At 40.6% G+C, this 15,759-nt stretch overlaps 1 protein-coding gene across 1 annotated transcript; it reads right to left on the reverse strand.

Moving 5' to 3' along the window:
- Positions 1-10,793: 10,793 nt before the first annotated feature.
- LOC147622591 (putative carboxylesterase 11) lies at positions 10,794-14,112 on the reverse strand. The gene is given in 3 exon segments (XM_086822113.1): positions 10,794-11,578; positions 12,656-12,983; positions 12,986-14,112. Coding segments are annotated over 3 exon segments (1,581 nt in total). The 5' UTR covers positions 13,701-14,112; the 3' UTR covers positions 10,794-11,040.
- Positions 14,113-15,759: the final 1,647 nt, after the last annotated feature.

Raw genomic sequence — 15,759 nt, forward strand, 5'->3', positions numbered from 1 at the left:
GTAAATATACTACATTGTTGTCCCGTAGATATTATGGGCCATGGAAGATTTTGAAACAAGTTGGAGATGTGGCTTATAAGTTAGACTAACCACAAGATTATTGGGTCCACAGAGTATTTCATGTGAGTCGATTGAAGTGTTATCTTCATGACGGTGATAACTTAGTTGATGGTATGACTGCTTTGTAAGAACCTGATCAAGAAGATTATGGGCTAGACCAAATCCTGAACGAAGAAAAACTCATTACAAAATTGTATTCTTTGGGAGTTCCTTGCAAAATGGAAAGGATATCCCTTGACAGATGCAACTTGGGAAATGAAGTTTTAGTTTCGTAAGTGTTATCCTCAGTTTGTTATCGATGATGATGCTTCCTAAAAGGAGGAAAGAATGTTACAACCTTTAAACATGGCAACATGTGGGATGCGTATACACTAATAGTGGGATTTACACGTCAGTAGGGCGTGGGACACGCGGTGTTGCATGGGTAAACAAATGGAAACATACTATTTCACATCACCACTTATAATAGTAAGTGTAAACAGTACTATTTTTGGGTGATTGTTGTAGGCCAAAGACCCAATGATGTGTAGCATGGGAGTACTAGAGTGGGGACATAAGGTGCACGTGAGTATGGTGTGTGGCTGGGTAAGGTACACACTGGTACACACTGGATGCCCAGGATCACTGGTATATATAATGGTTAGGTGGTTAAACATGGTATGCCAAGCTAGGTTCATGTTTTTTACATGAGGCCTAAATCAGAGAGATCTAGGTTACCTTGCATGGAGGCCTAACATGTGGTATCAAAGCTTAGGGATTTGTTCTTGGCTATGAGGAAAGGCTTGTAGTAGGTTTGAGGTTTCCTTGAGCAAGGAGAAGTGTGTGGAGCTATAGCCATTTGTATCTTCTTCTTTTTTTGTTTCCTTCCATTGCTATCGGATTTCCATCCGTCGCTATTATTTGGTTGCTCCTTATGCCATTGATGATGTTGTCGTCCATGTGTTGCCTACTTCCGTTGACGTGCTTGCTATCGACCACAAGTGTAGCCGCCATCACCATTGTCGTCCCGTCAATAGTGCATAGAAGAAGAAAAAGAAAAAAAACCATTTTTTTTCTTTACAAAAGTTCTATAAAAAAAATTTCAAGCCTTAAAGCTTTTACCCAAAGGTTCATGGAGGGAGCTTACATGCAATGATCTCGACAAAAAGAATCTCCTTCTGATGGTGGTCTCAGTGATCTCGGCAAAAAGAATCTCCTTCTGGTGGTGGTCTGTTTCTTGAAGCACTTGGCATGATCTACGAAGCTATAGCTCTACACGGCTTCTGTCTTCATCAGCTTTGACATCCTTACAAGACCAGGGGGATCACTTATCCCTTTTTTTATTTTTCATCGTTTTGTGCTTCTTGCATATTATTGGTTAAAAATGAAATTCGATAATCACCAAAATCCGATCATTTTGTCCCATAATCACCAAAATATGTCCCTCTTTGCCAACAAATGCATGATTTATAGGCGCAAATGAATTTATTTATGAATGATATCCATACGCCAACTTCAGATACCCATCACTTGTTTAATTGTGAGGGTACACTAGAAAAGGGATTAAAGTAAAAACTAGGATTTGAAACCACTAAAGTACACTAGCACTTTAACTTCTCACATGGTTGATGCAGTAAATCAGTGGCTTTCTAAGTGGAAACAATGATTTACTTTATGTGATATCATAAATGAGCACATTAAAATCTAGCATGTTGCTGTATACAATTTACAGGATGTGGCTAATTGTTGTTGGTGGAGAAAAATTCAAAAGGACAAGGTAATCCTGAATACTTGGGAGAGGAATTTAAGGATATGTTTATTCAGAATTTTGTGCCACTAGATGAGGAGACTAGAGCCCTTACTACTTGGTTTTTTATCTTTTAAAAGAATCTTACAGCTCAAGAGTATGCAGACAAGTATTTAGAGGTGGTTATGAAAATACCCCGAATTTTGTCGGATTTCTTTACAAGTTCAAAAATTTGCCTAGGGTTAAATGATAAACTTTGACCATTAGTGCACCATGAGAAGTGTCAAACCTTATCTAGAGCTATAGAAATGGTTGAAAATCAAGCAGTGAGAAGTGCCAAACCTTATCCAGAGCTATAGAAATGGCTTTATTTTATGAAGATGGTTGAAAGGGTCAAAATCAGGCAGTGGGGCACAAACATCACTTACATCAGGAATATCAAAAAATTTCTTTATTAAAAGATAGGTGTTTAGGGTCGTCCTCCATCCACAACTGACATCATTTGGCTGGACTGGCACCCTTATCCTACGATATGTCAATCATTGAACAAGGTTCGGCTCCATAAGGAGATGTTCCAATGCATATACAAACTTTTCAGCACATCTGAGAGGTCCAAAAACCCGCATCAGCTTATCCTGCGCTTAAATAAATATACATGCTTGTGGAAGAGGGAAATGTCAATAGGGACTTACTCTCTAACGCGGCCATGATATTGCTGAACAGAGTTAGAAAAATAACATGTGTTTTGCTCAATATCGTACAACAACAAACTCCAGTGTCGACTGAAAAAAACAAAGAGGACATAGGTGTTATTAAAGAAAACACATATAGATTACCAAATATTTGATGTCAATTTTAAACTTAACATGAGACTCACTCTTCATGGTAAGCCATGAAAACAAGTCTTGCCAAGTCGAGGTTCACTGGTTCAAACCAGGACATAAGGTTCAAAAATGTTGAGCTTTCATTTTGTAGTGCCGCGAAAATGAGAGGATCCACAATATATGTACAATTTTGGACCTCTTATGGTAGTAGTAATATACAATACCTAAAAGCAACAATGAAAAGAACAAAGAATCAGTCCACTGGTACTTACAGCTCAGTCATGCATCATACTATATACATCATGCATTGTATATACTATACATACCATAGTAAAATATTGACAATGTTATCTGTGATTTCGAATGCGTCATTCCTCAAAACTTTTAAATCATATGCATCTAGACGCCTGACAACTCTTTGGCCCCAAAGTGAAAAAGCCGCTCTAACTGGTGTAGAGCAGCCTCCAAAACTCTCAATACTCTGATATTGTCTGCTTCAATCAGACTTAATTCCCTCTCTATCCTGTCTGCATCTTCTTCTTCTACAACAATTTCAACTTCATCGAAGGGTTGTGGCTGTGATGATGCAGTAGCCTCCGGTTGTGATTGTGCCTCCGATTCTAGTTGTTTGTGAGGTTCTGCTTGAGGGGCATAATCACTGAAGTGTTCAAGTCTCAACCTACTCTGAGAACGGGTGTCCCTATTATTGTGAGGAGCATGGGAGCTTGTACGAGGATGGAGGAGGGAACTGTAAGGATACGCCGCATTCGAGGATTGCTTATAGAAACAGGAACAAGCATCTAGTCGTATCTGTACCGCAATCGACAAGGGTATCAAAATCCCTCGGCATTATTGTCAGCCTGTGGGCATGAGCGGCGAGAAAGTAATCATCTTCAAAAACTCGATGATCTAGTCCTCAGTGATTTCTTGAAGACACAATAATGCAGATGATTGCCACCGCATGATGCCAATACTCCATTGCTCACAAATTTCCCTCACAATCCTCTGGAAAGGGAGCTTGGATATCGCAGGCTGCATGTGTCACTCAATGCGACAAAGCTCCTATAAAACTGTCCTATGAGCTTGATACCTCCTTGTTCTGCCTTGCGCCTCTGCAACAATGACTCGGTAGGCCTTTCAAGCCTCCAAGCAATTGTCTTGGTTACGAGCCATCTAAACAAATAAACAAAGCGTTATGAGAAACGCGTTTAAAAAAGTCAATACCAAGCGATATAACAGAAATAGGATTCCAGAGTACATTGTATCTCTTGGTACAAACTCCATGACCCCATGACTCACAATGGGGTTGGTACCAAGTGATATAAAGCAAACAGGATTCTCGAGGCCTTTGTATCGCTTGGTACTGACCCCATGACAACGTTATCACATTAGGGTTGGTACCAAGCGAAAAAAAGAAGACAAGATTCCGGAGGCCTTTGAATCACTTGGTACTGACCCCATGACTCACGGTGGGGTCAATACCAAGCGATATAAAGTAGAAAGGATTCCGGAGGCCTTTGAATCGCTTGGTACTGACCCCACTGTGAATGTTATCATAGTGGGGTCGATACCAAGCGATATAAAGCAGACAGGATCTCAAAGGCCTTTGAATCGCTTGGTACTGACCCCATCACAGTGGGGTCAGTACCAAGCGATATAAAGCAGACAGGATCCTAGAGGCCTTTGTTTTGCTTAGTACTGACCCCATGACTCACAGTGGGGTCGGTACCAAGTGATATAAAGCAGACAGGATCCCGAAGGCTTTTGTTTCGCTTGTCGTCCTCTGAATCTTTGACTACATCGACCTCCTCAACACCCCCCAAATGGAGCCAAATGCCATCGGCCTCTACATCCATTACAGGTATTTTAGAGTTCTTTGAGACCCTTTATTAACATTTTGTTGTGTGTTTTGTGAATGTTGATAATAGTGTCTGTGCACTCAGGGTTTCATCGGGGTCCTTATGGTCCCATATCGCTTAATAACCCCCTTGGCTCATGTTTCCCATGGATCTAGTACCAAGCGACATTGGTACCTCTAGACTCCTTGACTCCTGTTTGTTTCATATCTCTTGGTACCAATTCCACTTTAATGACGTTGGACATGGGATCAGTACCAAGTGATACAAAGGCCTCCGGGATCCTGTTTGCTTTATATCCCTTGGTACCAACCCCACTGTGAGTCATGGGGTCAGTACCAAGCAAAACAAAGGCCTCTGGGATCCTGTCTGCTTTATATCGCTTGGTCCCAACCCCACTGTGAGTCATGGGGTCAATACCAAGTGAAACAAGGCCTCCAGGATCCTATCTCCTTTATGTCGCTTGGTATCGACCCCACTGTGAGAGTCATGGGATCAATACCAAGGGAAATAAAGGACTCCGGGATCCTGTCTCCTTTATATCGCTTGGTATCAACCCCACTGTGAGTCATGGGGTCAGTACCAAGTGATACAAAGGCCTGACTCATGGGGTCAGCACCAAGCGAAACAAAGGCCTCCGAGATCTTGTCTCCTTTATATCGCTTGGTATCGACTCCACTGTGAGTCATGGGGTCAGCACCAAGCGAAACAAAGGCCTCCGGGATCTTGTCTCCTTTATATCGCTTGGTATCGACCCCACTGTGATTCATGGGGTCAGTAGCATGATATTGTAGTGGGAATTACACACCCAGACACACTGCATCCATATGGAAAAAGATATCTAATAAGGACAAGAAAAAGCCGGTCGGAACTATTGCCTCCAACAGTGCAGATGCCAAAAATAGATCTCCCGACGGCGGCGGCAGATGAAGAGGAAGATGAAGAAGCAAGACCACTGAAGAAGATCAAGCCCACCTCATCTAGACCACCTTCTCCCAACCCTGACTCTTGAGTGACGCCACAACTGATGGCACTCTCGTAGTTGACTGATTCCAAGTGCATTATCGCTTTTCTTTATTAATCAATTGTATTACACGTGTCAATGATGAGGACTTGAATGTGTCTTTTTGTTTTGCTTTGTGAATCAATTTCCTGTAAGTCCATTGATGTAACTCTAAAAGACTATTAGCTCGATTCTTGCCTCCACCATGTCTAGTGTGCTTAAAGTAACATGTTCTTACCATGTAATGTGACTTCTCCATGCCTTGAGTTGACCACATTGACAATGAACCGTATGTCTTTACGAAATATGGTGTATGATTATATAGTATATGCTGTAATCAATGACAAAAAAAAAATCAGATGTATGTATTCGCGTTGGTCTCATAGTATTGAGATTGCAGCAGTTTTAAAAGTTCTTACCATGTAATGAGTTACATGTTGATCACTCCATCTTGCAATGAATGCCTTCCTCCAAGTCTCTAATATGTTTTCAAATAATTTTATCTTACTATTACTCTAGCTCTTTTTCTCCATGAATGCAAAGATCTTGTCAAGTGAAATCCACACATCTGCCTTCCGGTTTTGGATTGAACCTTCATTTCCAATGTCGTTGACTACATTATGTAGATCTTTCCATCGATTAAACATCTTTTGCTTGGTTTTATCTCGATAGTCTTTGAGGCAGTATGACAAAAATCTTTTAGCTTTCACACCACCTATTGATGGTTTTCTTGGTACTTTGCTACCCCCTTGTGACCGCTTGTCGTCCTCCTCAATTTCAACATGCCCCCCATGCAAGTATTTTTTAGGCTTTAACGTCCATGCAAAGCATATGTACAAATACACCAGCTTCTCTACAATTCTACATAGTGCATGCAATGTGCATATATACACTCTAGATAGAGGAATATCAAGCACTGCTTTGAAATCTTTATCTTTTAAATGCCTATCAAGAGCTTTGTTCCATAGTACATGATCTAAAGTCTTGGCACTTGACATGCAATATAGACATGGACTCTTTGCATTTGCACCTTTGCTTATGTTATACATGCTTTTTAGAGTCTTCAAATCACCTGCCACCATGTGCCATTCCACTTTATAGTCACCGAACCCAGGCACATGAAGGGCCCTTCCATTTCTTTGCTCACTAATCAATGATGGAATTGTAGTTTGATAAAACACCCAATGCAAAATTTAAAAGTCTTCTTTATCCATCTGTTTCATTATTAGGAAGAAGCTCATGTTTAATACAAGTTTCGTGTTTAAATTATTTCAACGTAATACACAGTCATATTCAATGATAAAGAAGATACCTCAAAAGATCCAAGAGGCAATATATTATTCTCCGATTGAACACTGAAATATCTTGCATCATCTTTTGTAATAGATGTGTGTAAGGCCCTATTCATTAGAGTGATAGTAACCCTCTTTATTTTTCTATTCATTAGAGTGATAGTAACCCTCTTTATTTTTCTATTCTTTAAAATCTCACACTCATCTAGTTTCAAAACAAATTTTAGAACTCCTTCACATTCTCCTTGGCTAATCTCAAAGAACTGAACTCCGTACCTAAGCAAAGCTTCAAGATCAAAGAAAATATTGTTGTGCTGGTTAAAGAGTACCTCTCTGTTTTTAGCAAACGAATGTTGCTTCAATATGTAATGGTGAACCAAGCTTCTCAAACACCTTTGAGTTCACATATTCTCGTGTAGACTTTACTTGCATTGGTTTTGCAACAAGTAACGAACCTTTATGCTTCTTACTTTGACATTTCTCTGCTAGTGCCTTAAACAATATACTATATGCTTTCTGAGAGATGCCAGTCTCATCCAGCATTGCTTACACCTGAGTTGCATCGAGCTGGTTCTTGTTCATAAAAGAAGACACATGCTTCTCATTGATTTTTTGAAACTTCTTTTGATACAGCATCTCTTCCACTATTCCTTTTGGTACTAAATGACTATAATGCACTCCAGCTTTGGAATGTATCTTGGACTCTAGATGAAGTAAAGATCTAAAAATAGAATAACATCAAATCTGATTACTTATGTCTAGTTTCAAACAAAGAACCTAATCTAAAAAGAGAAATATATATGAAACAAGAGTTAACATTACCTTACAGCCTATACTCGCTTCTTCATCCCTCCACTTCCAACTTTCATTTTCTCTATGTTGCAAAGTTGTCTTCTTCTTTTACGTGGTCCTAGTGCTGTGTCCTTTCTCCTTAAAGCATCAATCTTTTTCTCCAAGTCTTGAATTGTTTGTTTGTTTGCCATAAGCTTCTCTGCATACAACCCATTTAGTTTTTTTATTTCAGTGTTCTCTATCTATAGAAAGTCCCTCTGTTGTTCTACAACCATCGCTTTTGTTTCCAAGTGTGTGGCATAACCCAGTAAACCTTGTCTGCCATCACCAGTGAAATGTAGTAGGTTTGTAATGTTGCAAAATGGAGGTGGTGCATTTGTAAATGGATCCTTGGGATACATTGAGCCATCAGTCCTCCACAAGTCCAAATGACACTCTCCATTATTCCTCCTTTGCTCTTTTTGCTCATTACATTAAAAAAAACTCTTATTTCATTTCTTCAAAGGCTGGTACTGAGATTGTACGTCCACATGAAGATGGTAAGTATCATATGTTCTTTTACATGCACCATTTCTACTATTGTTACTGAGAATTTAAGTGTCTACATGTGTTGTTGAAGGTGGATTAATTGGAATCCCCAAATTTGGATTAATGTTCTCATTTGCAAAGCTAGTATTTTTTATCATCATAAAACATATTAAAGAATTAAAACAAGAATTAACTCGATTACTAAAAGGATGTTTTTTAAAGTTTCAGTAGGAAAACCCTCCACGGTCGAGATGATGATTAAAGCTTTCCTCGAATCTTTTAAATGCACAACTACCTCAAATTCTATGAAATCTTGGTTCTGACAAGTTTTACGTGCATCCAACAAAGAATGTCGCCATGAGGAAACCTCATTGAAAGAATATGTATATTTTAATATATTTAAACCTACTATTATAATAGTAAAAAATGAGATGAATTGCAAATTTAGATATGTTTTAAACCTTTTTTATTTTCTCTCTCTAAGCTGAGTTGGCACTTCGTACAGGGCCCAAAATTGAGTCCACATTTCTCCTAATGTCCTATGCTCAGATTTGGTCCAAGAACCATATTGTTAACCAGAAATGTGCAAAAATCAATGGAACCATGGATCAAAACACAAGAGCGCTAATACCAATTGAAATGAAATATCACTAATGCAAGGTTAAGGCAAGATCAAGAAAGATTAAAAGTTGAGATATGGGACAAATCATTACGTAGATTAGCATGCAATCAGCAAGAATCACACATAATGCCTAAGAGGTTTAATCTCCAACCATGAGAATGGAAATATCCTTCCATAAGCCAAAGTATGGTAGCTCAAGGCTCAGATACAAGTGAAGGTCCAAGAGCCCCCTTTATAGTTGATCCCATGCCTACATCATTATAATCTCCCAAGACCTCTAATGCTTATTGTTTGAGACCTTATGCTTATTGTTTGAGACTAATAGTGATTTTTTCATAAAAGAAGCATACCTAGGAACACGCACATGCGTACGTGTACATATACATGCACAGATGTTGGAATTTCAATGTTTGAGTTGTATGTTGATTTGAAATGTATTTGTGAAAGAGTGAAGAACACTCTAGATTAGGTGAAACAACGTGTGGATGAGGTGTATGGAGAATTTATTGTATGCATGGCATGTGAGATTTTTGCACCAAGTGCAATACATGTGTGCATACACAATACCCATGTGCCACTCAACATGTGAATCATAAAATCTATCCTTATCCATACAAGTCCTAATCTAGAATGTTCTCGGTTATAACTCAAATCAATCTTAGAACAAATACAACTTAAATATTGAGATTCTAATATCTTCCAATGTTGGGTTGGAAATGCAGACAATTATGCCACATGCCAATCTCGCTTCTTTAGATGTCTTCAACTAGGACCTTCAAGAATAAAGAGCTTGGTCATACTGTTAAGTTAGAGGAGGTATTCTTTATATTTGTCTATTCAAGCTATAATTTAATGAATTAATTCAATTGGCATCCAAGCTTGATGATTGATGAATTGTTTGGATTGATAATTGCTACCTCTTATTGATAGTGGTGAGAATTAGTATATGTGTCGATGCCTCAAATTACCTTTCAAGTGTCTCAATCTCTTTCTCATCAAGCTTGTTGGTGGATCAATCGCTCATTGAGTCCTTCCATTTCTCAAGATGAAGGCATTGATTTCATTCTCTAATCATTGGCCAAAGCCCCAATATTTAGTGGATTATTTCCATGCTTATGCAAGCATATCAATAAAGGGAGAAATTTGCCTTTATGGGTGGAGGTGTACAACATGTGGAGGGTGGACTGTATCACATGTGGCAATTTGTTGCTACATGTGGCAAAAAGAACAGGTATAACAAGGGGTATTGCCACATAGCAAAATGCCAACCCTTCAAACTTACAAAAGGGTCTTCATCCCCGATTACAAGCTTATCTACCTTGATTAAGAATGTAATTCACCCAATTATGTATAGATTTTATACATAGTTGGGTTAATTGCCTTACTGTATAATGCATAGGATTAATTCAATGTGCACTTGCTTTTTTACACATCTTTACAAGTCCATGTAAGGATTTATTCGTGTCCATTCCTCTCAATCAACTACAAATTTATGTAGACTAGTCAATAGTTAATTAGCACCCAGCATAATGAAATGTATATACAACGGTGTCTGAGCGTGTTTCAAAGTGCACCAGCACTTCAATGGATACATATATTATGCATCCCCAATCAATGGATACATAAATTATGCATGTTTTTGGTCCCAAAATGCCTTAGATTCATTTAAAATTTTCACCAATCAATCAAGGTATAAATATCTATGCACTCTTATGTTATCAACCATTTTTTCAATATTGGCTTTGATCCCCATGAAATAGTGGCGTATGTAGAGCTAAGAGAAAGAAATTTTCCCTACATGTATACCTAACAATTACATCGATTATTGCTAAAAAAATATGTGAGTGATGATTACGTTGCTATAATCACATAGCATTGGTTTCCTGCAATCCCAATGATCCAAGGGTAGTAATGTTGATGTGATGACAAACTTTGTAGAAAATTCCAACTTTAGGAGTGATATACCTAACAATTACATTGATTATTGCTTTTAAAAAAGATGAGTGATGATTACGTTGCTATAATCACATAGCATTGATTTCATGCAACCCCAGTGATCAAAGTGTAGTAATGTTGATGTGATGAAAAACTTTGTAGAGAAATCCAACTTCAGGAGTGTATTCAAAACTATTTTGTGGAGCTAACAATGACAAGGATTGCCAGCTCTTAGGAAAAACAAGCTCAGTAATTGAATAGCCTTGCTGTATTAAGGCATTTCAAACTTAAGAAAACCTATAATACACCATGAAAATAACAATCAAAGGCTCACAATCTACAAGAAAATCTGAGGCTCACAAAGTTGAGTGTACCTTGTCTTGGGCAGACACAGACACCCCACTAATATGAGAACTCATGGCCCTTTTGAGATATATACTTCTTGATCCAGATGGTCATGTCTTCTGCACAGGCCTCTGCCTGTCGTGACTTCACGAGGAAATCAAGTGTTGCAAACTCGTGTACTGCATCCTTGTACTCTAGAACAGGAGCATCAATGTTGACCTTCCTCAAAGCTTCCGAATAAGCGATTGCACGATCCTTCATCCAATCAAGCTCGCCCACTACAGTCAATGTTGGAGGCATGTGCTTCAAGGGTGGCTCCCTCCCTGCTACTAGAGGGTTTGCTACAGGATGATCTAGAGTGAACTCTCCATCAGAAAAGAACAGCTTCCATGCAAGAATGCATGCAGATTTGTCATAGAAGTACGAGTTTGCCAGTTTGATCTCTGATTGTGTCGGGACTGACCCAATAAAGAAAGGGTACATGAGTACCTGTGCCACAACTTTGATGGGTTCAAGCAACCTTCCTGCCTGGACTGCCTTCCTTGCGACAAAGTCTGCAATGTTTGCTCCAGAGCTCACCCCAAGTAGCACACACCTGAAACAGATCAACCCACATCATATGTAGAGATCTGCTTGGTAGCATTTACAATGATTTCAACTTCAAAAAGATTAGAAAATAAGGTCATTATTATTGTTATTAAAACCTCTGATAATAGAAGCATAGTTGCTTTCTGCTATGTCAGACTGTCTCAAATCATGAGAGTCTACTGATGAGCCTCACACCATCGGCTAGACGCAAGAAGTCACTCACATACACTAACAGTGGTGCCATTTAATCAGCTCACATACAAAAAGAACCAGTCTCTGAAGCATATTCCTGCCAACCCTATGATTGAATGATTGCTTTACTTTAAGCCCTCTTCCGCATCATAAGCCTGCTAAAACCTGCTACCAGCAAGAGGCAGCTGCCCCTAAAGTGCTCGCACACAGAACCAGGTCTAGGAAGTCAGCTACTTATAGCTTGCAGATTCTGTCCTGCTCCTTGCCGTGCAACTCAATCTTCACAATCAACCCCTGGCCAAATGATTACTTTTGCCTGCCCCAACTATGCTACTACCACAGAGTCATCACCAAGCCCAAAACAGCCTTTTCCTCTCAACATAAGTATTGAGGAAGACCTCTTCTTCTTCCTCTTCGTGGCATGATTGTCTGTAACCATTACAGTCTCCGGCCCTTCCATATTAAGTCCAAATCAATCTATTATCTACCACATCATCCCTTTTCAAAATTACACATAGAAAGCTTCGTTTGATGTGTATGCAGACATGCTGTTGCCCTTGCATTCCCCTCCGAGGCGCTGAGAGCATGTGTAGTTCACCACAGTCACACCATGATGTGTGTTCTCCGCCCCATAGGAAAATCATTCTTGACTCCTGGCTGAAAGGACACTATTTGCAGCATTGACATGGTCAGATATGGCTTTGACAAAATTGCTACCCCTCGTCTAAAGCATACTTGACACTACAGTTATATCGAGCCAATTTCTATCAGAGTAAGCACACCTGTAGAAAGCAGTAAAAAACTTTGAAATGGAGGGCATTTACCTCGATGGATCACCATGAGCAGCAAGCCATGAATCCACTATAAAAAACTTGAATTGCGGGACATTTACCTGGATGGATCACCATGAGCAGCAAGCCATGACTCCACTATCGTCGAACCAGCAAATGTATCAATCAACTCCTTATGATTTGACCGGTGAATATCTGACCTGTTAGATAAGAAAACAGGTAAAGTTTGCCCAAGTGACTTGCTGCACTCTGCCAAATTTGCCTGCTTTGCAAGCCAGCATACTGCCTCAAACCCATCATCAAAAGCAGCAGGATACTTGTGTTCCAGAGCCAGGCGGTACCCAACAGCAATTACAATTGCATCACACAGTTTGGCCATTCGCCTGCAGAAGATGTCATTGGCAGCTGAATCCTTGCTGCCAGTCACAAACCCCCACCATGGAACTGCACTATGATGGGAAGCTTTTTGTGATCCTCTGCAGTGAAGTCCGGGAGGTAACCTCGATAATTAACAGTGTGCCGCCTGCTGCCATCACGCCTATCACGTGCTGCTTCCAGAGGCTTTGCATTGTTGTTTATGGAATCTTGCCACCCTGATGCCTCAGCATGCCCACTGGATGAAGGATCAACATCTAGAACTGCTTCCACAAGCTGGTTTCCCTCCTCAATCACTGGTCTAGCCACATCTAACCTTGAATAATCCTGCCTTCCACTAGGGTTTCTCAAAAGCTCTCCACCCCAGCTACTTCTCCTATTTTCTCCTGCATTGTTTCTCTTCCTTGCGTCCCCACCATAGCTACTGCGCCGTGTTTCATGATCGATCGCTTCTGGTGGGGCCCTTGCTTCTGCATGCTTAGCTTCCCTTTGGATGTGTCCAAACAAACCTGTGCTCCCCTCAGTGATCAGTTCTTGAGGGAGGGCAGATTCAGGCAGGAAAATTCTCAGGGCAAGTGTGGTGAGGGGGTCTATGTTGATGTCCTTAGTAGCCACACCATCTACAAAGGAGGCATTTGCAGGGACTCCTTTATTTGGTCTAGAAATAGGCCCATCTCCATCCTTACTGTTGGGTGAGCTGTGGTTTGAAAGCTTATGCTTCAGCAGAGTTTTGAAAAAGACACTGTAAAACTTCACAGCTATGCTGGGCATCTCTGTGGGGCGATGGCTACAGCTATGATTATGGTTTTGGTTAAGGCTTCTGCAACAATCTGATAGACTCACTCTTTATGGCTATGGCTATGGTTATGGTTATCCAATGGGTGCTTCCTGCTGCTACAAAACAAGAATGACCATGGCTATGGCTATGGCAAGCCCTTGCTTATTCCTGCTAGAACAAAACAGACCAGATCAGTGCTGGCTATGGCTTCCTGCGGCAGCAAACCAAGCGTGATCAAACCATATGCAGCTAGGGTTTTGCTTTGACCCACACGAGAAACCCAATCGCCCACTTCGTCTGTAACGCCGAAGCAAAGCTCTGTGCTAACCCTATTATTAATAATTTGTTTATCAAGGAAAGCTGCTAGGAACACAGATCCAGCTGCTGTTAAAGCAAAGGGGCTAACTGTGCAGTGTGCACGGCAACAGCCTTGTCCTTCTCATTACGAAAGCCACGGGCCACGGATGTCTCCACGTTGGAAAAGCTGACATCGAGCAATTTCTTTTTTTCGCCTACGCTGTCGGCTTTCTGCTTTCTGCTTTCTCTTCTCCACCTCCAAGCAAGCTTTTTGCTTTTTCTAAACCGCAGCTTTCTGCTTCCGTATATCGAGAACGCCAAACGCTGAAAGCTCAAACGTCTCGAAAGCAAGCGGAAGCCGCCATTTGAAATTATTCCAAATACATACACATCGGTACATCAACGTCTTCGAGTGTGTATTTGAGGGGTTCAACCTTAGCAATCCTAGAAAGAGAGTTCTCTCAATGTGATCAAGTGGTCTAGGAATGCTCCTTATGTCATGTGCACAGAGTGCAAGAGTGTATCTACTGTGTGCAGCACGCACACAAGACAAGCTTAGAGGCTTGGGGTAGCTTGGAGTTAGGCAGGCTGATTGGCGAGTTGGTTGGACTGACAAGCGGGCACCCAAGTGGGGACGCCCTGATGGGTGGGCACCCATGTGTGATGCGAGAGACCTCAAGCAATGCTCTTAGTGATGAGAGAGAGGTCTCTCTAATCATGGTCCAGCAATGCTCTTAGTGATGAGAGAGAGGTCTCTCTAATCATGGTCCAGCAATGCTTCTTTTCTCAGGGCTTGCACTAGAACCTTCCGTGCACGCGCGCGCGAGAGAGAGAGAGAGAGAGAGAGAGAAGGGGGGGGGGGGGAGGGGGAAATGGTGTCAACCAATAATTTCTTTGATGAGCTCGAAGTTCAGACACACACACACGGAGATTGGTCTTGACCAGCAAGGAGACACGGGGGGAGGGGGAAATGGTGTCAACCAATAATTTCTTTGATGAGCTCGAAGTTGAGACACACACACACACACACGGAGATTGGTCTTGACCAGCAAGGAGACACAGAGATAGAGATTAATCTTGATCAGCAAACAAGGAGACGCAAAGGCCTTCTAGATATCACTTATATCTTGCTTTAGAAAAACCTTTCTCAAATGTTGGAGTGGAGATGAGTGTAGCAACACATAGATGCAGCAACCAAGGAGAGAGAGATGGAAGCACAACACTCAAACTAGATTGATGAGAATGAGTGAAGTACAAGTGAAGTGACATGATAAGGCCACTTACACACTCGTAAGATGCGTACATACACTCAGGGGGGGGGGGGGGAACTCCCAAAGAGGAAAAAAGTACCCCAGCCCATTATTAGCCTACATCCACACATCACTACCATATAAATGCTTAGGTAGTACACAAAAGCTTAACATGAGAGGAACAAAACTTATGAAGTACACAAAAGCTTAACATAAGGGGAACATATTTATAGAATACCAAAATTTATGAAGTACTCACAAGATTAACATGAGGCACGAGAGGAACATATTTATAGAGGTGCAAAACGTTTTTTTTATAGTGTGCAATTATTTACCATGATGCATTTTAGAATCTTTCTATTGTTTCTAAGGTTCAATTTACAAGGGTAAAATTAGTGACTAATTTTATTCAATTTAAAAATGAATAATTTGTGGGATTTTATTCCGTATGTGCTATTTCATCATTACATGCAAGAGGGGGGATGGAATCTCTCTCTCTCTCTCT

Source organism: Cibotium barometz, chromosome 28 (genome assembly GCF_041138505.1).
Source record: "Cibotium barometz isolate CiBa-2024 chromosome 28, ASM4113850v1, whole genome shotgun sequence".
In the NCBI taxonomy this organism is placed as follows: Eukaryota; Viridiplantae; Streptophyta; class Polypodiopsida; order Cyatheales; family Cibotiaceae; genus Cibotium; species Cibotium barometz.